The 21,431-nt window shown below is 45.0% G+C and overlaps 1 protein-coding gene across 6 annotated transcripts in view; it reads left to right on the top strand.

Moving 5' to 3' along the window:
• The window catches only part of LOC119401507 (venom metalloproteinase antarease-like TpachMP_B), a 33,320-nt gene extending 12,806 nt beyond the window's left edge, over positions 1-20,514 (top strand). For 2 of the 6 annotated variants that reach the window (XM_037668375.2, XM_037668373.2), the window contains 4 exons: positions 4,691-4,831; positions 8,208-8,358; positions 8,902-9,030; positions 19,586-20,514. In XM_037668375.2, the coding sequence (XP_037524303.1) occupies positions 4,691-4,831; positions 8,208-8,358; positions 8,902-9,030; positions 19,586-19,669 (505 nt within the window). In that variant the 3' untranslated portion in view covers positions 19,670-20,514. Of the gene's footprint in view, positions 1-4,690; positions 4,832-8,189; positions 8,359-8,901; positions 9,031-9,760; positions 9,924-19,585 lie in introns of those variants that run through there. The other 4 variants (XM_037668374.2, XM_037668377.2, XM_037668376.2 and 1 more) reach the window with 4 other exon arrangements.
• The last annotated feature ends 917 nt before the right edge of the window (positions 20,515-21,431 follow it).

The following is a 21,431-nucleotide window of genomic DNA, read 5'->3' as shown; positions in this document are numbered from 1 at the left end:
ACGAATTGTTTACGGTTTGTTAGGAATGCTTTAATCTAGTTAAAAACATGCCGATGAAGGTTTAGACGCGAGGTTTTTAGAAGGAGACGTGAGTGGGGTACCTTATCGAAGGCTTTTTCAAAATCTAAGAACAGTGTGTCAATTGGGATGTTACGGTCCATATGAAGGTGAATGTCGTGCAGGAATAATGTTAGTTGGGTCTCGCATGAGTGATCTTTACGAAAGCCATGTTGGTTTGGGTGAAAGAAGTTTACGGATGATAAAAATGTAGCAACATGAGAAAAGATGACGTGTTCCATGATCTTTGAACAAACACTAGTGAGCGAGATTGGTCGGTAGTAACCTGCAAATGAGCGGTCACCTTTCTTGAAGAACGGAAAGACCTTCCCAACTCTCCAGTCTAATGGGACTTCACCTGTGTCGGGTGACTGCTGAAAAATGATTGACAATATGGAACTACATACATGTTTAGTATTTTTCAGAATTTTGGCGTTTATGCCATCTATACCGCATGACGAAGAGTTCTTTAATTGGTTAATAACTTTTACAATTCCCTCTGAATTGAATGTAATCTTTGGCATTGGTGGAAAAGCAAAATGCGGAAAATCAGGAAGTTCGTTGTTAGGTTCGTTAGTAAAGACTGAACAAAATGCAGAGTTGACGGATGGAACGTCGCAGTCGGCAACGGGGGATCCAGTAGTGTCACAAAGAGAGACTGTGGTTTTGTCGTCCGGTTTCATAATTTTCCAAAAGCGGCGTGGGTATGTACATGTATTACCATGTACATACATTGTCACTGGTATTACCATTAATATGTATTACCAGTGACAATTTGTATTAGATGCTGCAAATCACTTCTTGAATGCTGCCCTCTGTTAAGAACGAGTAAGAAATGTGTTTTTTCGTAAAAATATTATGTTGGCATGCCCGCAAAATCTTTCCAGGAATAACTGTCTTCAATCTTTTCAATATTTGTGTTTGTGTGTGTGTGTAACAGGTACGGCAAATATCACGTAAACTTCGGAACTGCATCAGCTTTGAACTGAAGAGGTGCCTGATAACAAAAAAATGAAGTCCACGAAATAACCAGGATTTTAATGCGGATTGTTTATGCAAAATGTTCATCTTTTTGCACAAATGATGCGGCCAGGGAAAAGTAAGAATGGGAAAGTACACCTCGAATACGGGCAAAATATAAGTCACCGGAAACAGTGCGCAGTATGCTTACGCAAAACTTCACAAATGTACATTTAAATATGCAATCAATAAACGGAACTAAGCAATGATCACTATACATAATGATCACTATACATAACTGATACATAGCAATGATCACTATACATAACTGATATGTCCTTGGGCCAAGCTGCTGTCTCGGACGCACCATGTAAACAGAACTATAAAGGAAGAGCGCAGAAATAACGAAAGAAACTACTTCAAAACTGTTTTAAAAGTGCGAACCACTATTGTGCACTCAATTTAAAGGAAGGTTGCCGCTTCTAGTTCAAAAAGCAATGAAGAACAAAAACGACAAATGAAAGTAACAAACAATGCTGTTAGTACGGCTTCCCAATAGTTGAATTTGTTTGGTAACGCCGCGTATGCCGACCTCTCAGTGAACAAGGTGAAGCTGTCGATTGGCTGGTAATGTCCACCTGATGCCCGTATTCTTATGTTTATATTAGGTCACAGTGTTAACTGCTAAAAGGTACAAAATCTTCACGGCTTTAAAAGGTGGTGAACAATAATATTGCGTCAGAATTACGGGCTCATTGACCTGAACTCTGGAACAGTAGTGTCTTTTCCTTTCGTTTGCGCTCATTTTTGTCCTGCTCGGTATCAAAGGACAACGTTGACCCGGCGAGGAAGCTTAGCGAAGCGGTCAATGACTTCCGACACGCTGATGTCGACATTTCTGTGGGCGTACAGAAGTGCCTGGCCAACCATGCGTTCCTCAGACATCGTGGAGCGTAAGTAGTTCTTAAGTAACCTCATGCTTGAAAACCTTCCCTCTGCGCTGGCAGTGGTCACTGGAAGGGTGACTAGAATCCGGAGTAGCTTGTACACATTCGCACAGAACCTGCTGTCGCAATGAGAGAGGGCATCGGTTCCTGTACCGGGGCTCTGGTTCGCTGCTTTGTTCGCCCACTTTGTCCACCATAGTCGCAGTTCTCCAAAACCAGCCCTCGTTTCGACGTCATGCGCAAAAATGGTCAGGAGATTTTCTGCTCCTTTCTCCCGATCATCTTGCATTGGTGGTATTGCGGATGATACAATTAATGAAAAGTCCTTTAGAAGTGTCCTGTGCTGTTCGAACCGTTGGTTTAACTGGGCTAGTACGTGGTTCATGAACGGAATGAACAGGGTTCTGCGAAAATATTCTTCCGCACTTTCGAATGCATTGCTCCCAAGGTTTTGCTTCCGGACACCGGCTCGACGGCTGGTGATCTCCACATTCAGTTTTTCTGCCAATGCCTGCATTTGTGCAAATATTTTTGAGAAAGAAACATTCGTGTTCTTGCGGTCACTTTCAATTGTCTGCTGTATCACTTCTATGTCGTCAATGGCAGCGCTCATGTCGATACTCCTCGTCTGCAGCTTCTTTGACAGTGGCAAAGTCAGTGCTAACACGTGTTCCGTCACACGCAGGCTTACAAGGAACGCTGGTGAAAAGAGTGCCAACATTAGACTGTTTGCCTGCATTCGACTTTCGCCATTTCCGTTAAACTTAATCTCCTCTAGTGCTGCGATGAACGGCTCAAAGAGGCTCACAAATGAAAGCACTGCATCGTGCTTCTTGGCCCAGCGCGTTTCGCATAGTCCCAAAAGGCGCTGCCTTGTAGACTCAGGACAGCTCAAACTTATCACTTTTCGCAAAACGTGTGAGCGGCTAGAAGATTTACGGAAAAAGGCTGACGTCGCCTTCAGAGTCCCAAAACAGTTTCGAATGTCTGTGATGGAGCATGCTGCACACACAACTAGATAAAGGGAGTGACACGCGCAGTGAGTACATAGAGTGCGGCTGGATATTTCTCACGGACAGCAGCTTGAACACCATTCGTTTTGTCGGCCATCGAACTTGCACCACCGTAGCCTTGACCACGGAGATGCTGCATGTTAATTCCCATTTCTATAAGGAGCCTTATGATGGTGTCGGCCAGGGCTCGGCCATTTGGTCGTGAATTGGCACAAAGCCTAAGAACACTTCTTCGATTCCGTTCGCATCCTTATTAAGGTACCTTGCACAAACAGTAAGCTGCTCGATACCCGCAACATCCGCCGTTTCATCAGCAAGTACGGAGAAGCAGCCTGCAGCGTTTACTTTTGCGACTAGGCTTTCCTTGATGATTGCAGCAGAGATTTCTATAATGTGATTTTGTACATATAAACTAAAATATGAGGCCTTATTTGGGCAATTTTCCAAATGCTGTTTTAGATCTGTGTCGCCACAATCCGCGCGCATGCGAAGCAGCTCTTTGAAGTTGCCTGTATTTGTAGAGGAGGCTGTGCTTGAATCTATGGGACCACTGTCTCTATGTCCACGGAGAGCCACACCTTGCCACCCGCAAAAGAGAACTGTCTCAACAATAGGCTGTAACTTCCTTCGGATCTCTCTTATTTGAATTTGCCTGCCATGGTCCAGCTGATCAACAACACTGGGCACACATCCTGAGAAGGTTTGAAGAAAACTATCGGCTACCAGATGAGCGTCAGTGTGATATTTAGTGACTTCATGTGCACCGAAGACTTCGAGGGCGTGCTTCCACTTTTGAAATGGATTGGATACGAGGGCCTTAGTGCGCGCATGTTGGCCCTTGCCAATCTCACTTCTGCTAAAAAGGACACACACTCGGCAAAACGCACCCTCTTGAAGCGCTGAGAAGCTAAGCCATCGGTACCTGTCCAGCCAAGCCACGTAAACATTCGTTTCTGCTTAAAATCGTTCATAGACTTAAACATATAGCATGGCGGAGGAATCCAAGGAGAAGCTAGCAGTTGATGTTTTGTGTCATCATCCACTTTTGAGCCATCTGTGTAGAGCCCGATATCAAACTTGCTTCTGCTAACATTTTGAGGGTCATAAAAAGATAAATAATTAAATAAATGATAATCAGGCTGAAGCCCAATAAATCCCACCACCCGGGTGACGCCGCTGGTTGTTGGTGTATGAGAGCACGAAAAATTTCGGGGGGGGCTGAAGCCCCATAAGCCCCCCCCCTGGCTACGCCCCTGCCGCACAGTGAAGCGGCGAAGTGTGGCTCGAGCGTGACTGTGGCCTAAAGTCACTCTGTCAGTGGCGGAGGTGTGTGGCAGGGGCTTTCACAATTCCTTTCCCGTGCGTCTCTACTCCAAAAATAACGTAATCACAAACACCCATACAAAATCACAAAACATCACATAACATCGCAGAAAATCACAAGACAAACTCAGGAGAACCACAGCGCCGCTCTTTCTATAAATTTTATATTGGGGTTTGTTTTTCTTATTCTTATATTTCTGTGTCGTCCCTGGTTTTTATACGCGCTGTCATAAGCTTCTGAGACGTGATGGATGTGCGTTATGTTATTTCTGCTCGCAGCTGTGTTTTTTTTTTTTTTGAAAAACAAAGTAGACTCTGTTCCATGCTAGCAAAACTTGGATGCTAACCCTTAGAAATGGTTCTGTGCACATCTCACTGGGTCTTTCGCAGGCTAAACTCGAACCACGACGGAGATGGCAGCTCACGAACATGTAATCTCAGCGACGGATACTTGATGCACAGGCACCTTGGAGGAAAATGGAACTATATATTTTCCAACTGCAGTATTCTTGCGGTCAGACATTTCCTCACGTGAGTTTCTTCGAAGACAACTAGCTTTATTTCTGCATGCGCCCTTTTTGCGTGAAGTCCCACACCGTAAAAGCGTAATATTACTTGCGAATTTACATACATTCCTGCAACCTCCGGATCCGAAGGCTGAAGGTTCGGTCCCTGCCGGCGGCATGTTGTCTTTTCGTTCACTTTACTTTCTTCACATCTATATCAAAATTACTGCAATACACTTAAAACAGCACAATTAACGTTCCCTATAGCTTCCTTCGTTTCATTTTCTGCTGGTTTTCATTAAGGTTGCGTCGAACAAAGAAGCGAGCCCTCTAAAATTTCCTTCCTTCATTTATCTGCAACGTAATGATACAAAGGGGCGGGCGAAAAAAGCTGTCATTTAGACAGCTTGACGAAGCCGCAGGCCCCCTCATTAGCGATCACATGCAGCATTGATAGAGTAACAGCATATCAACACAATTAAAGAATACGCATTGAAATATACATACAGGAGTACAGATCAATACAGTCTAATTTTACCCAAAAAAAGCACTTGTTTGCAGGACACAAAAAAAGCACAGCGTCTTAATATTACTCACATGTAATTTTGCTCAATGTAGACCATGTACAAAACCACAAGACTTAGAAAGAGAAGGCACTAGCAAAAAAGTTTTTCAAGCATCTTTTTTAGGATCTAGATAACTTCGAATACCTTTGAAGGGGCCCTGCAACGCTTTTTCAGCATGGTCAGAAAACGCTGCCGATCGGTAGTCAAGGCTCCCGAGAACACGCGAGCCAAACATTATAGCGCAGCACGCGGCCTGGGATTTACAATAAATTCGCAAAGTCAGCTAAAAAGCGCTTTTTCTCTTGACAAAAAATTATGCTTACGGCATCACGCCATTGGCTGACTTGAACATGGCGCGCAGGGTCGCTAACTGATCACTACTGATCGCTAACCGATCGCTAACCGATCACTACTGATCGATAAGGAACTGATGCCGATTACGACCTTGACGAAACCAGATGAGCGTTACTTGTCCAATTTGGACTTCATCAGGCCAATGCATACCAATCGATATGCAAAACACGATACTGGCATAGCATAGTCATATATAGTATAGTATAGCAAGGAGTGAGAAAGGAAAGTGAGGCCGAGAAGGAGGGAAAGGAGGAAGGAAATGCCACTAGCTGCGCTTTTTCCTTACTCTTCCCGCCACTAGTGCGTAGCTGCCGAAATTTCTAAGTGCATGGCACTTTAGGGGCCCGGCTTTTGGTCCATCCAGTGTCTCGTGTCGCATTGTCACACAGTGGTCCATACAATACAGGCCTAGAACAAGGCTAACAATGCTGGAAACCAGTGCAGAATAAACTAACAAGGTCTATAATAATGCAAACTACAGAAATAATCAAGAATTAATCGCAAAAATTTACCTCAAATTGCAAAAAAAAAGACGCTTTCGAAGCATCCGACTGACAGGGTGGCTACTTGGGCGCAAGGCAGGAACTGAGTGTGTAAGTGCCCCGTCTATCAACTTGTTGGACAATGAATACGAGTATATTTTTGGTGGAATATGATTTCAAGATGTGAATAAGATGTCTTTGCACTTGCGCCGTCACTTTCCCTTTCTCTGTGTGTCATCTCCTCGCCCTCATGATTGTATATAATTTCGAGCCATCTCAGCAATAAACTGCTTGTAAGTGTGCGCTCTGTCCTATCTGACTTCTTTTCCCAAACGTTTAGCGCACAAAGACCGTATTTTTAATTTTAGAATCCGGCTGACACGCGGGCCGAGCAAGAGAGGGCGCCACCGCCTCTACAAGGGCGCGGTCGCCGAGTGATTCGCTGACTTACCCGTGTTACGCACTTCGTCAGGTTTCACGGTAGTGGAGCTGAATTAAGCGCAGTATTCAGAACTACACCGAGACCTACACAGTAACGGCATTTTTTTTAACACGAATCGCTATTAGAGCTTTTAAAAGATGTGCATACATTTAACGTTATATGCCCCGGTAATCCGTAGCGCAGCCTCTCAACAGAGGGTGCTGCTGCGATATTTACATTACAGAAAACACGTGCCTCCCGGCCCTCGGACTCATGGAGATTGACGAGACATTCGTGCTAATTCTATATTCCCATAATTTTATTACACTCATTCTCATCACGCGCATTTCACCTCATGATTGTAACAACTATATCTTTTTACGCATTTAGTAAGCAGGATTTTAGGCCCTCATACAGCAACTTAACATCATCATTGATCACACCCAATGTCGTGTGCTGGCTCTCTTTGGCCATCAGTTGCCCTTGAGCCATAAGCGCCATAACGCTCCATATATCAACTGCCGCTGGAGTCGGCAGTATTGTCAAATAAGATAAGTAAATCTGTCAGGGAATGCTTCATGAGTCTAAAATTATCTGTGGTGTGTGTGTGTGTGTGTGTGTGTGTGTGTGTGTGTGTGTGTGTGTGTGTGTGTGTGTGTGTGTGTGTGTGTGTGTGTGTGTGTGTGTGTGTGTGTGTGTGTGTGTGTGTGTGTGTGTGTGTGTGTGTGTGTGTGTGTGTGTGTGTGTGTGTGTGTGTGTGTGTGTGTGTGTGTGTGTGTGTGTGTGTGTGTGTGTGTGTGTGTGTGTGTGTGTGTGTGTGTGTGTGTGTGTGTGTGTGTGTGTGTGTGTGTGTGTGTGTGTGTGTGTGTGTGTGTGTGTGTGTGGTGTGTGTGTGTGTGTGTGTGTGTGTGTGTGGTGTGTGTGTGTGTGGTGTGTGTGTGTGTGTGTGTGTGTGTGTGTGTGTGTGTGTGGTGTGTGTGTGTGTGTGTGTGTGTGTGTGTGTGTGTGTGTGTGTGTGTGTGTGTGTGTGTGTGTGTGTGTGTGTGTGTGGTGTGTGTGTGTGTGTGTGTGTGTGTGTGTGTGTGTGTGTGTGTGTGTGTGTGTGTGTGTGTGGGTGTGTGTGTGTGTGTGTGTGTGTGTGTGTGTGTGTGTGTGGTGTGTGTGTGTGTGTGTGTGTGTGTGTGTGTGTGTGTGTGTGTGTGTGTGTGGTGTGTGTGTGTGTGTGTGTGTGTGTGTGTGTGTGTGTGTGTGTGTGTGTGTGTGTGGTGTGTGTGTGTGTGTGTGTGTGTGTGTGTGTGTGTGTGTGTGTGTGTGTGTGGTGTGTGTGTGTGTGTGTGTGTGTTGTGTGTGTGTGTGTGTGTGTGTGTGTGTGTGTGTGTGGGTGTGGTGTGTGTGTGTGTGTGTGTGTGTGTGTGTGTGTGTGTGTGTGTGTGTGTGTGTGTGTGTGTGTGTCTTCATTGTCTCTGTAGCAGTTTTGCCACCCTGCATTTTTTCCATAGCCTGGAAACAGACCACGTATTGCAAATGCAATGTTTGAACAACTTGCCGCCGTTTTTTCAGAAACGTTTGATATTGCAGGACGATGAGCTCCCTCTGCCTGAAAGTCCAAGAACGCCATCACAATGTCTTTCTACCCGGGAGCTTCCTAAATCCGCAAAACGCTACGCTTAAAGGGCAAGACTACTGTAAAAAGTTTTTTCCGGACTACAAGGAAGTATCCTATGCCGGGGTAAATTTACAACTCACAGTTTTAAGACTTTAGAGAGTTAACGGAGCTATATGTAGCAGCTAGTTCGAGCTAGTCATAAAACAATTAGCTGACGTAAGCTTTGTTGTTAGTACGTTAATAAGGTATCTACGAGTCGGCAGATTTTGGATTCATTCATGTAAAGCACAATAAATCAAAAAATGAAAACGAACGCTAAGCGCGACGTGAGTTCCAGTCTCCCCAATTGTATTTTCCAATAACAAACTAGACACATAAATTATTTGACAATAACGATTAGCTATCGAAGTTACGAGAAAAAGACCGTTAACTAAACAACACCACGCTATTCAATCAATTGAATCAATCGCGGGAATGCGTGCATAAAAATACATTTACGAGGCCGATACATATTGTAGATATAAAGCAAAAGAGTACAAGAATGACTGGTCACAAAAGAAACGCTATAACGTAATTTTGTGAACTGGCACACTTTGTAACGCTATGATGTTCAACATGCTTCCTCTAGTACGTGCTAAGTATTGGCATTGCGTTTTTTTTTTTCAGGCAGAAAATCCGACGAATAATTGCCACTTTCGCTGTAAAATATTCAGCAGAATATTCGGCACGTACTACGCAAATCTGTACGCACCGACAGGAACACCTTGTAACGCCACTTTGCATGAGTCTACTATGGTAAGGCTGGCGCACGTTTTTATCACTGTACAGTATGTAAGCCTGTATACCGTGAATATTATTTTTGTTGTTTCTTATTTATAGTTAGCCAATTCATTTTAGCTGATGCCTTTAGCTGACCAGTTATCAATAAAAGCAGTACTAAAACATTGATCAAACTAATAATAATATTACCAAGAGAAACATCTTATCAATGAATTAGAACGAATAATAGCTGGAGTCAAATATCATGAAAATACGAAATGTCACCAGTAATTCTTTTCTAAAATACCAATAATATTAACAATGAAAATGTTCTCATCCAAGGAGGAAGAATAACACCTCGAATAGCAACTGTGAACATGGGTCTTCCTTTCATCAGCCATAATTAATATACTACTAGTCCAGTAGTGTAGGGCTCAAAGAAGTTAAAGGTAACAGAGAACCTAATCGCCTAAGCGCAAGCGAAGTGTAAAAATGACTGGACCGTCACCTAAACCCAAACAAATAAGTCCCATTGGCAGTACCGCAGCCAAAATTTTTTGTACGGAGGGTTAAACCATACTTTGTGCAAGTTCATGCGTGCATGTTCATGCGTGCAATTTCGGGGAGGGTGTGGGGGGGTTAGAACCACCCCTCGCACGTATGAGGTCATGCGTCTTGCAGATTTCCTTCAGACGCAACACTCGCGTAAACATTACGAATATATTGCCTGACAAATATTTTTCATCGCAGCCTGGTTCTTTTTCAGCGCTGTAATTATGGCCTATGTGAATAGCCATCTCATATAAAATAGATACGCCCCGCCACGGTGGTCTAGTGGTTATATAAAATAGATATTCATTGGAACACTTTCGTCATCTATTTTCTGTAGCATTGAATCATTTCAAATAAAGGCTTTTTTTTACTCGTGTTGTAGTTTGCTATTTTTTGTTTCTATCTTGCTGTTTTTTCACTGAATTAGCTTGAAATAGCTTTCCTTGTTTTATTGATTCCTTGGCTAGGGCATGTTAGATTTGCCCGCTCCGATACAAAGGGCTCAGCCTCGCCCTCACATCAACATCATCCCGAAATTCGTTGCTGCACGCAGACGGGTTCACAAGATGCTAAGAATACGTTAATGCTGCTGAAAAGATTGAAGTGATTTCTTATTGAAGCAAAGAGACGGGATAAAAGGTAAAATAAACATTTATTTGACCTGCTCCGGAGACGTGCACAGACCGTAAAAACAGCTGAAAATGAACAGAGAGAAATTGTGAACGAAAAACGTTTGTTTTCTCCGCGTGGCATACAAGATTTCCTCGAACATGTACTCCTTCAAAAAGTTCGCCGGCCTAATTGCGCTATTCTGAGTCTTAGAAATTAGCTGAGTATTCACCGCAATTACATACAAAATAATAATATAGTTAGGCACTAATAAACCATATAAAGATGTTAATTGTTTGCTTCCATCACTCCCTTAATTGGCATGTATAGTAAGGACGTGCGAATAGTGAAATTTCATCTCGAATCGAATAGTGCCGCATTGTGGCCCGAAATATGGCATACGAAAGATTTTATTGAAAGTTGATAGAAAGAACAGAGAAATGAAATCTTGCTCATATCCTCGAGCTGAGAGTATACTTTTTTGTGCAATGAACACTTGGCTCTGACTCGGTCTTTGGAAAACAAGCGGCGTTCGCTGGCGCGCTAAAAAGACCTACCCTTAAAAATTGTCCGTGCTTTCGTGGTGCGTTTCGGGGTCCCGATACGTCAGCCCTTATAATCTGCCCGGTGACTGCCTCCCGTTAACGGGTGTGAGACAGCTGCACATTAACACGAGTGCTCACACATATGCGCATGTGTATGCAAGAGTCGTCAGCAGAACCCATATCCACCGGATAAACATAACTAACAAGATGAAATATTTAAAACGCTTTAACCGCGGGATTTGAGCTCTTATGATCTTTAAGGGCGTTTTTTTTTTTTTCAGTTTTCTTACAGAAAGGCAAAATGGTTAGCGCTAAAGGCGCTAGCATGCACCTGACTGGGGCTCTGACCCCGGTACAATCTGTACTCCGGCGAAGCAACATGACTGCAACCTTTGTCCGTAAAATTCCGCGACTGAGTACATGAATGTTAACTGCGCGCACTTGGTCATCCCCCAAAAAAAGATTGTGAATGTGAAGACTGCAATTTATGCTTGTTCACCGGCAATAGTGATTATGGGTGTACTAAGCCGTATTCATTTTTCTCGTCGCCAAAACGCTATACGTCTGGTACTTTTAAAAAAAGACGCGCAAGATGCGTGAAGAGTGTCATTTTTGCAGCAGCTCAAGAGACTTCGTCTCTGCGCACGTTATTAGAGGTAAAATCAACACTTTTTGCTTACACCGGGTAGTTCTGGCTTTTAAGTACTCAAATATTGTACCTATTAACATTTGCGCTGGAAGCCTGTTACATTTCGTCGTTTTAATAAAAAAAATAAACTTCGGAGTTGTAACCGAAGCATTGCTACTTTTGGCTACTTTTACTGCTCTTTGCTCAAGTTGCCTACTTTTTGGCTAGTTTTCACAATTTTCTGACTACATTTCGTTTTTTCGTCCGGGTAGCCCTGGCTCATTTTTCTTGAAATCCGCATGGTGTTTTTCGAAGTTTATTGCTTGGAGGAAATTCGGCGTTTATCGGAGTTTGTTTTTCGTAAATCCCCAATTCTCCGTAATTCGGAGTTTAATTTTGCATTTTCTCCATACCCACAATAACTTAGGTCAACTGATATCTGAGCACGAAAACATCAGAACACACGAAGCATAATTTAACATCATTAAACGCTGCACGAAAAAAAAAACAGAGAAACTAGGACACAGAAAAGCGCTGTGATAGTGTGCTCCTTTTCTGTGTCCGTGTTTCTTTGCGCTGCGTTTAATGATGTTATCGCACCAACTCGACAAGCAAGACGCCCTTCTGAAGCTCATTTTAGTTGTCTGGAAAGTTTTAACGCACAAAGACATATTCAACAAAAGCACAAATACTTGAATACAAAACATTTGCGTTTGTGCTTATTACAGCCTTAAAGCTGGCTGTAATAGATGCGAGAATACTTTACGAGGTCCGCATACTCGATGTCGTCTGGCGCACCCCAGTGCCGCCAGCGGACCGTACATCAAGGTGACGTCTCGCGCTCCCGTTAACATACGTTAACGTCTTTCGAGCACAAGTGTTAGTCAGCGCCGATCGCAGCCATGGCAGCGAGTGTCTGTGTCTGCGATCGGCGCTGACTAACACTCCTAGGTTTAAATGCACATATATACCCCACAAAAAGTGGACGGCAGGATGACCGCCGCCGTAGCTCAGTTGTAGAGCATCGGACGCGTTATTCGAAGGTCGCAGGTTCGGTCCCTGCCGGCGGCAAGTTATCTTTTCGTCCACTTTACTTTCTTCACATTTATATTCCAATTATTACAAATACCATCTCCTATACTTTCCTTGGCATTATTTTCTGTTAGTTATCATTAATATTGTGTCTAACAAAGAAAAGCGAGCCCTTAAAAAAGCCATCTTCTTTCCTTAATTGAATCAGGGCGCTATTGATTCTGAATTTTTAAATTAGCATTACTATATTCTAACTATTCTATAATTTATTTTCATATGCGACCACTTCTACCTATAAATTATTCGTTTCTTGGCCAATCCCCCAGAGTGGGTGTGAGCCATTCATAAAGGTCATCGTCATCATCATCACTTTGTAATGGGTGGGCCGTTAAAAACACCCGGTTGTTGCGCAATTTGCATGTTTTGACGACTGTTGCGACTCTATGCTTCTGCCACGCAATATTATGTGCGTTAAGGAGACTCCTCCCACTACATGACGTTCATGCAGTGTTTTTTTCCCAAGCAGTTTCAAGCAATGGCGTGGCTCTGTGTTTCGTATATCCATACAGAGCCACGCCATTGTTTGAGACTGCTTGGGAAAACCACAAGCGCGATCGGTTAACGCTTATTTTCTTGAACAGATCACGAAGCTCAGAGAAGTGCTGGAGCACCGAGGGGCAAGTGATGAAATGATTTGTATATTAGATACACTGAAACAGTTAAAAGTGCATAAGTAGATCCAGCCAGCCTTACTCATGCTGGTGGGTGATGTGTGGCACATGTGTATATGTATATAACGTATTAACATTGCAATAAAAAAATGGCGTGGCTCTGTGGTAGAACACCTGCTTGTCACGCAGAAGGTCTGGGTTCGATTCTCTCTCGAGCTGAAGGTTTTTATTATTTTTTATTTGCATCTTTCGCGATTTTTCGGTCACGGACAACGCTGGTTTTGTGCTCACAACCAAAGACGCCGACACCGACACTGGAATTACTGCGAAACAATCTCTTTTAACGCTATCGTGCTAAAACGATGACTGTTATAGTTAAGGTGTCGTGAAGAAGAAAGGTCTGTGCTTTAGCGTCATCGCCACCAGCATGAATTAGCGGTTGATATGCTTGGCCGAACGCCGCCGACCGTTTCACCTTCGCCCCGTGTGCCGTGCTGAAAAACTTGGACGACGCTTGAGCTTCGCTTTCAAGAGTAGAATGCGATAGTGTAACCGGGTCGTGTTCGTATCGCTTTCCTAGCCTAGCTTCGCTTCTGGGTCGACACCTAAACCGTGCCGCAAGGAAAGCCAAAGTGCGGACGCCCTCCGGCTCCTACATCCGTTCATGCGGCGCGACGAAACACGGTGGGGCAGTGCCGTTTAAGGCGCGCCCGTGGGTCACTTGCGCCATCTCGCGGTCGATCATCAAGCCTCTGCCACGCTGCAGCACCTCCGAGAAGTACGCACCACCATCGGTGAGTGGTGTATATAAATAGCTTGCCGTTAGTATGCTAGAGGATGTATGCGAGGTGGCCGAGCGGCTGAATGCATCGCGCCGCGGAGTGAGGGGTCGCAATTTTGAATCCCCGGTCCCACTCAAGCCGAATATTTTTTTTTATTTCTTTATTCGCATCTACCTCGAATTCTGGCTCACGGAGAACGCTGATGTTCCGCTCACAACCAAAGGCCCCGTCGATGACACCGACATCGAAATTTCTGCGAAACGAGCTCTTTAACACTGTCGCGTTAAAAACCTCTTAGCAAGTGATGGCGGCTGCTGGCTTTCGTCCGCCCTGATACTTCGGAGGCGCAAGCTACCACCCATCATGCCCGACGCCAGACATACTTTTTCGATGGGAAAGGGGGAGGGTTCAACTTACCTTTATGTATATTCGTGCATCTGCTTGTATGTGTGTGCGTACACATACACATACAAAATTGAACAATTTCGGGGGAAGGTGTCAGTAGCTCGCGCCGGTGGTGACGCTGCTGAGACACAGGTCACTCTTCTTCAATACGAATCATTGTTTCGGGTACTATTCAACAGCGCAATGTTAATTGCAGACATCCGTTTGTGATGGAGCCGCCGCACTGGCTTCACTGCTGTTTATTGCACTTGAGAGTCAAAATAAATTGTAGCGAGTCACTGTAGGGAGGTGTTCATTTAGCGCGAGTCATAATTTTACAAAAATTTTCAAAATGGAGTAATAAACAACAAATAGTAAGCAAATGAACCAAAGAAGAGAAATTTTAAGGGCTCGTTTTCTCTTTTCGCTATAGCACAACATTAATTAGAACCAACTGGCAAGAAACCCAAGGAAAGTATAAGGGATGTTGTTTGTGGTAATTATGATGTAAATGTGAAGAGAGTTCGGTCCCGGCAGGGACCGAACCTGCGAATAAAAGCCGGGACAGACGGTACGATTTTTCAGGCGATGCGACGTCCGACGCGGCGGTGCGCCAGCCGGAGTGGTGACGTTTCATGGCATCGGACCGCCTCATTGCATGCCCGGCGTGCATCAAACCGGGCAGGTATTTTAGTCGCCGCATCGGAACGTCGGAATGCCGCAGCCAATGACAGCTCGGAAGACGTGTGTCGTCACGCCACTGGTGGCGCCTCGGCGCCCTCTCCCAGTCGTCGCTTCGGTCACCGTGCCCAAGGCGAGTCGGTGAAGTCGAGCCTTGGAGCATTTGCCGATATCGCCACTCGTGGCGGCGTGATAAACATTCAGTACATTTTGTGTGTGACGTGGAACAATTCCTGATTGAATAAAGTGATGTTTGAAGTGTGCCATTTCTGCAAGACAGCGCCCGTTTCCAAACCACTAGCGAGATCGCGAGCAGCGATGCAAGACCATTTCGCAGGTAAACGCAGCGACAACGGCGTCTCGGCGAGCCAGCTCGCTTCGCTTTCACCTTTGCTCTTCCCATCGATGACGTCGAAAAAGTTATTATACTCGCGGACAACTTTTCTTGGCAATGAAGCGAAGGCTACAGAGCCACAATGCACGTATCCTACCGCTGATGAATGTAGTCCTACAATTGCGTCCTTATTTTCTGCATGAGATATATAAAATATTCCGTCATTTACTACATGTAGCTTTTTGAGACGGAACGCAGCGCACACAAGCGAGATATTTGTACTTCTTTTACTTTATACGTTGTCACTTTGCGTTTTTGCGTGCGTGAAAAAGTCGCGCCTTTTATCCGTACCTTAGACGCTGAGCAGCGTTTGCGTCTAAATGCAACGCTAGCCATCACTTTCCACGGCGTTACGAGACGCGCGCCAAACCGGACTACTTCGCGTAGCAGTACATGTGCAGACGCTCCACCCCCGTAGCTTTCCCTTCATTGCCAAGAAAAGTTGTCCGCGAGTATAGCGTATGCTAGGCCATTGGGTGCGAGTACAAAGCTTAATCGTGTTGGTAGAAACGAGCGCTCTATGGGCTCATTCACACTGGGGAATCCGCCGGCCACAGCGACCGGAATTCACGCGCCGCCGAAATTCCACATTGTTCACACCACTTAGCAACCGCACCGCCGAAACTAGGGCGCCTAGCTGTCATCGTCCCTTCGCGCGAAGGAACGCTGGCATCGACGCGCTCTGCGTTGTGTACGCGTTTCGTTATGGCGAAGCGCATAAACAGGAGCAGGGTCGTGCAACTGCTGGGCCTGCTGGAAAGAAACTTTCTGGTGATGTCTGACGAGGAGAAACGTGCGTTCGCCGAACAAGAAACGACGCAAGCAATCGTGGTTGGTTCGCCCTTATTTGCAAGACGCGAGAAGCTTGGTCGAGCCGAGGTAATGCTACCCGTTTTGCGAGATCGCGATGGTGTATTGCAAAGATGATAATCGCGACAACACTTGGCACTTGTCGAGAGCTACAGGATGATTACGAAAGACTTCGCTGTTGCTGCGGGCTTCGACGACTGCAATATCACAAGCACGCCGCCATTTTTCAAATGTTCTACTCGCGTTCCGATTGGTTCGCGGTGAGGGAATCCGGCGGCAGCTGCCGCAAAAATCGGTCCATGACCGATCGACGCGGAAAGGGTTTTTCCGGAGGATCTCGCTGCCGCCGAAGCGGATTCCGCGCGCTCTCGCCGCCGAATGTCTCAGTGTGAACGCGCGACGAGCTCGCGTGTGATCGCGAACGGCGTAGGCGACGGCCGGCGTCCGCCATGCTAGGCCTACCATCGGAGTCGTGAGTGACGGCGGGCTGTTGCGATGTGCTCGTCGTTCGCGAAGACGTAGTTTTGTTGATTATTTTCTCATAGAACGAAGCGTGGCTGTGCAAGGTTGTTTGTTTTGTGCTTCATTACGAGGATACGAAGTCTTCCGAGTGTGCATGCCGAGGCGCCGTATGTGGGTGGAGCCTACGGCTGACTGCTCGTTCGCTCCATGTGAGCTGAATCGTCGTGCGCCGCATGCCGGACAATCGGACACCGCACGTCGCATCGTATGGAAAATCGTGCCGTCGTTCTCGGCCTTAACGCGTCTGATGCTCTACCACTGCACTGAGCTACGGCGCCGGTCATCCTGCAGTCCACTTTATGGGACATATATATATATATATATATATATATATATATATATAGCAGTGTTAGTCAGCGCCGCTAGTAGCCATGACAGCGAGAGTGGAACACTAGTTTTGTGCCTACTGGCGTCACCAAGCACCCCAGCGTCAAGCCTGTGCTATGTTGTTAAGGACTAAATAATAGAACTTACGTATTAGTGCGTTGCAGAGGAGGAATTCCAGAGCAAATCTCTTCATTCTCGAGATCATCACCCAATGTACATACAAGCCAGGATCTTCGTGCGTTCTTGACAAACGTAAGCGCTTATATGGGCATCGCAGGTCAACCTGAATTTTAGTTTTAACGATGCTGTTTTAACCAGGACCCCCAACAGTGCTCTTACGCCGGTGACGTGGCAAGCACGCGTAACACTATTCTTTCGAGGATACAAAGCTCGCATGACACCCGTTGGTTCGGGTTTTCTTGTTCTTGGAACCTCTAAAAAGCGTCTAAAAATTGCGTCTAAAAAGCTCTCCCAGCTTCGGCCTCATTACTTGATGCAGCATGGTTAAATGAGAGTGGATAAAATCGAAGTATAAGATGCGTAGCGCAGTGACATCTCAAATTTTGCGTACTTTTAAAATTACATAGCACCTAGCAGATGTTTTAGAGCAGGCATCAATGATTTGGTCAAGTTATTGTAAGTGGTCATCAGCGATCACTGCAGGATAATTAAATGAGCTTGAGTCTTTTATTAAGTGGTCAGTAACTTATACTTCTGCGGATTCATGCTAAAAAACGGGGACTGCAAACATGGACACAAGATAGGAGTGAAGACACGAAAAACGCCAACCAACAACCCTGTCTTTGTGCTGTCTTGACCTCTCTCTTGTGTCCGTGTTTTCACGCCCATTCTTTTAGCATAAATACGTGCCAACTATCTCAGCTATTCGTTATTCTAATACTTCTATGGAGTTGACACCGATAACCTTCCTGTGTGAGCAAAGCGTCTTTACTTTATTTTAGCACCAATCTTCAGCCTATTTCCAGTTAACACTCACTCAGCTTTTAATTAGATGAAACTGTTTTTGCTCACGACTTCAGAGCGCTATTGTTCGCAAAAATTGTGGGAGTGAAGAGCCGCAACACAGCATCAAAGTTCCAAACATCATCGTCTCGGAATATTGGCAAAGAGTAAAAGCTGTTCAGTTATCGCTTTTTTTTTCTTTTCACCTCTTCCTCACAGATGCGGTCATTGTCAGCTCATACATGTCACTCCAGAAACGAACACTTATAATGTTGAAGTTTTTTTATTGCTTTTAGTAGCACTGCAGAAAGTTTTCAAGAGTTCATTCAGTAATGTTGCAGACGGGAAGATAAATGCCGGTTTATTAGCACAAGGTGTGCTGATCATGTCATAATTTTAGGCCTTTGTTTCCATCGTGTGCTTGAGGTCACCGCTTGTTTGCACCAGGATTACGGTGAAAGTGATGACGGAACCGGCCATCTAAAAGAACAAAGAAATCAACATTTTTTTTACAAGGAAAGAAACATTACGCACAAATGTACAAAAACCCATATGTTGCCCATATCCTTAATATACATATATAAAAACCCATATCCTTAATATAAATGAACGCGGCTTTTTTTTGCACGAGATCACTCACCAGTGTACGAGATGCCGAGATATTCATATTCTACTATTGGATATAAGGGTTGCAATTTTTTTTAGATGATGTTCATTAAAACGAAGTGTACTTCCACGACTGGCTGAGACATATACATCTTCACTAGTTATGCACGACCAGCTAGCCCAACAATTATTTATTTTAGTATAGGTCCACTACTTATGCAACGCAACCATGTGGGCTTAACAAAGAATGGCTCAAACCAGCCATATTTTCTGCCCCGTATTTCCTCAATGTCGTTGAACGTAGTCGCCGACGCACCGCGACCAGAAGTGGCCTGTCGAGGCGAAAGAAACGGCCGGCCGTGAGGCACATGTCGTCGGGATCTACTGCATCGTGCAGGTATCTGATCTGCACAGAGGCAAAAACAATGTCGTTATATTTGTTCTCCAGATCCATGAGACAGCCATAGTATCAGCAGCAGCACTTGCACAAGTAGCCTTATTGTTCACTCACCTGACGGCCACATGCGTCTGTCACTTCAGTCATACGCACTGATTTCAAAGTGCGCTTCAATTTGTGCACCTGTAAATGGCACCGTTGGTAAAATATTAGCGATACGGAGGCCTCAAACGCCAGTACACTTCAAAAATGCCTAAACTATGCGGTTCGGTGGTCTTCAATCATTGTGTAAATTAGTTTTCTTGTTCTATCCCTGCGCGTTTTCTCATACGTTAACATTTGTTGCACTCATGTCCTCATTTAATTTGTAATTCTACTGGTATTTGTTACCGTTAAGTTGTTGTTAGATGGCTCGTATACCATTGTATGAGCTGCGCTCTGACTGCTTAAATCGCATCACGACGGCAAACAGCACGAAAATCACTTCGCTGCCTGGATGAGCCGTATTCTCTTAAACCTGCGAAAAGATTTACCTACTAGCCTTACTTCGTATACCTTTCCAATTTGTTGCTACTGCATTCACAGTTTTGCCCTTGCGGCGAAACTGTGATTTTTTTGTGTCAGCGCATTTTGTCGCATACCCGTACCCTTTTTAAAGGGCTTCCATATGTCTCACCTCTCCTCCCAGATCGTCGCTGAGGAGCACCATGTCAACGAAGCAGAGGAGGCAAAACGCGGCATAACTGTTGGCCACCATGGCCTCCGGATGTAGCTCCGTGAAGGATCTGTACATGGCCACGCAAGTCAGGACTACCAGGCTTCCCGAGGAAGCCACGAGAGCCGGACACCAGATTTCATTGACGATATTCTTGAGCTCATTTATCGTACATACGTTGACTCGTATCGTTTCGATTCTTGCTGCCGCATCTCGAAGCTCAACTCGGGACGTAATAGCCGGCAGCAGTTTGTCGAGAGCCGTGACCTGAGCCTTCAAGTACCGCAACAAGACTTCGCAGAAGCATGTCGAGGACACGTACGTCAGAGACTCATAGAATAGCAGAGTCACGGTGCTCCAGATGGTCAGAAATTTTAATATTGGGTGCCAGTATAGGCGAATCGAAAAGAAGCTTTCGTAATGGGCATAAATGATAAGCGATGTCGTTACTACCAAGCTGGAGACCAAGGCGATCCTTGTCATCACTTTGAAAGGGCTGTCAATCAAAACAGACCTCCTGGGACCCATGAAGCCGCTAGATACTTCGAAGTCAGCAGCGCCCCGTAAGAACTTTAGAATTCTCGTTGATCCATGGGCCAGACAGACGATGCTCCAGAAAACTTCAAAGGCGCAGACGCTGTGACTGATGGTACCGAGGAACTTGCCGAAGCCGCAGTTCCATCCGACGTTGCAACCTATCTTGTTCAAGATGCTGTATCCTTCGAAAATCACCAGCATCGCCAGACAGGCCAAGGCGTAGAGTGTGTAAATGCTCTTCCACGACGCCTTGCACGTCTTCAGGGTCTTGTCGTTTATATTGCTGATGTACAGGCATCCGAAGAGGCGGCACAATCTGGCATACCAGATGAAGGTACGCTGCATGAGAGAGCGCTTCGTGGGATCGACGTTGTGGTGTCCCAGAGTTGTCTCCTGAAGGCCGTGAGTGAAGCTTTGAACGTGTTCTTCTTGTGCATTGAGCTGTTTACCTGCAACGAATTGTCTTTCGGGAGTACGTTATTACCTAAAAGCTGCGCACACGTACGTCACTAGATGTGCACGCCCCAGCTGAAAATGACAACAGAACTGGTCGTGACAGCGACAGAAATCGCTCTTGCTACAACAGATTTCTCTGTAGTTACCACGAATTCTTCATGTTCAACGGACATTCTCTGTCGTTAAAAAAGAAGTAAATTCTATCGCGTCTGTCTTGTTATAATAGAGAGCTGAAGTAGTACAACAAATGCTTGTAGTAATGCAGAAAAATGTGTTGTCACAACAGGCACCGAATTGCCCCAACAGAAACGTCCCTGAAATAATTCAACAAATCACTACAGTAGCTTGTTGACGCAATATCAGTGTTGTATGCGTTACTAAAAAAAACTAATTGAACACGTTATACTCGTTACGCTAACAAAAAAGGAACGCGTTACCACCCTAGGTCACCTACAAAAAAGGTAAGACATTACCGTTACCGAAAAAAAGTAAGACACGTCACTTATGTCGTTACTGCACGGCCAGAAATTTTAATCCATGCGCTCTCGCTGCAGGAACCAGAATAACGGTTTAGTAAACCTCATTCTAATTTCACATGAAACACCTAATCAAAACAACACTTTTATCTGAATTACTGATATAACTAGAACACTTTGCGCAAGTGCCGGACTTTATCAATATTACAGGGGCCTAATGTTTACTCATACCGCTGTCACACGGGCACTTTTGATTGCGATCAGGGCTGATCCGGATCGGACGTCTTCATTGATATAACAAGTGCTACACGGTACAGCCGAGTCTGAATCGAGCTTGGCGCAGACGTCAG

The sequence above is a fragment of the Rhipicephalus sanguineus genome, chromosome 8 (assembly GCF_013339695.2).
Source record: "Rhipicephalus sanguineus isolate Rsan-2018 chromosome 8, BIME_Rsan_1.4, whole genome shotgun sequence".
NCBI classification, from domain to species: Eukaryota; Metazoa; Arthropoda; class Arachnida; order Ixodida; family Ixodidae; genus Rhipicephalus; species Rhipicephalus sanguineus.
The sequence above is the reverse complement of the archived record's forward strand: the minus strand, read 5'-3'. Positions and strand labels throughout refer to the sequence as shown.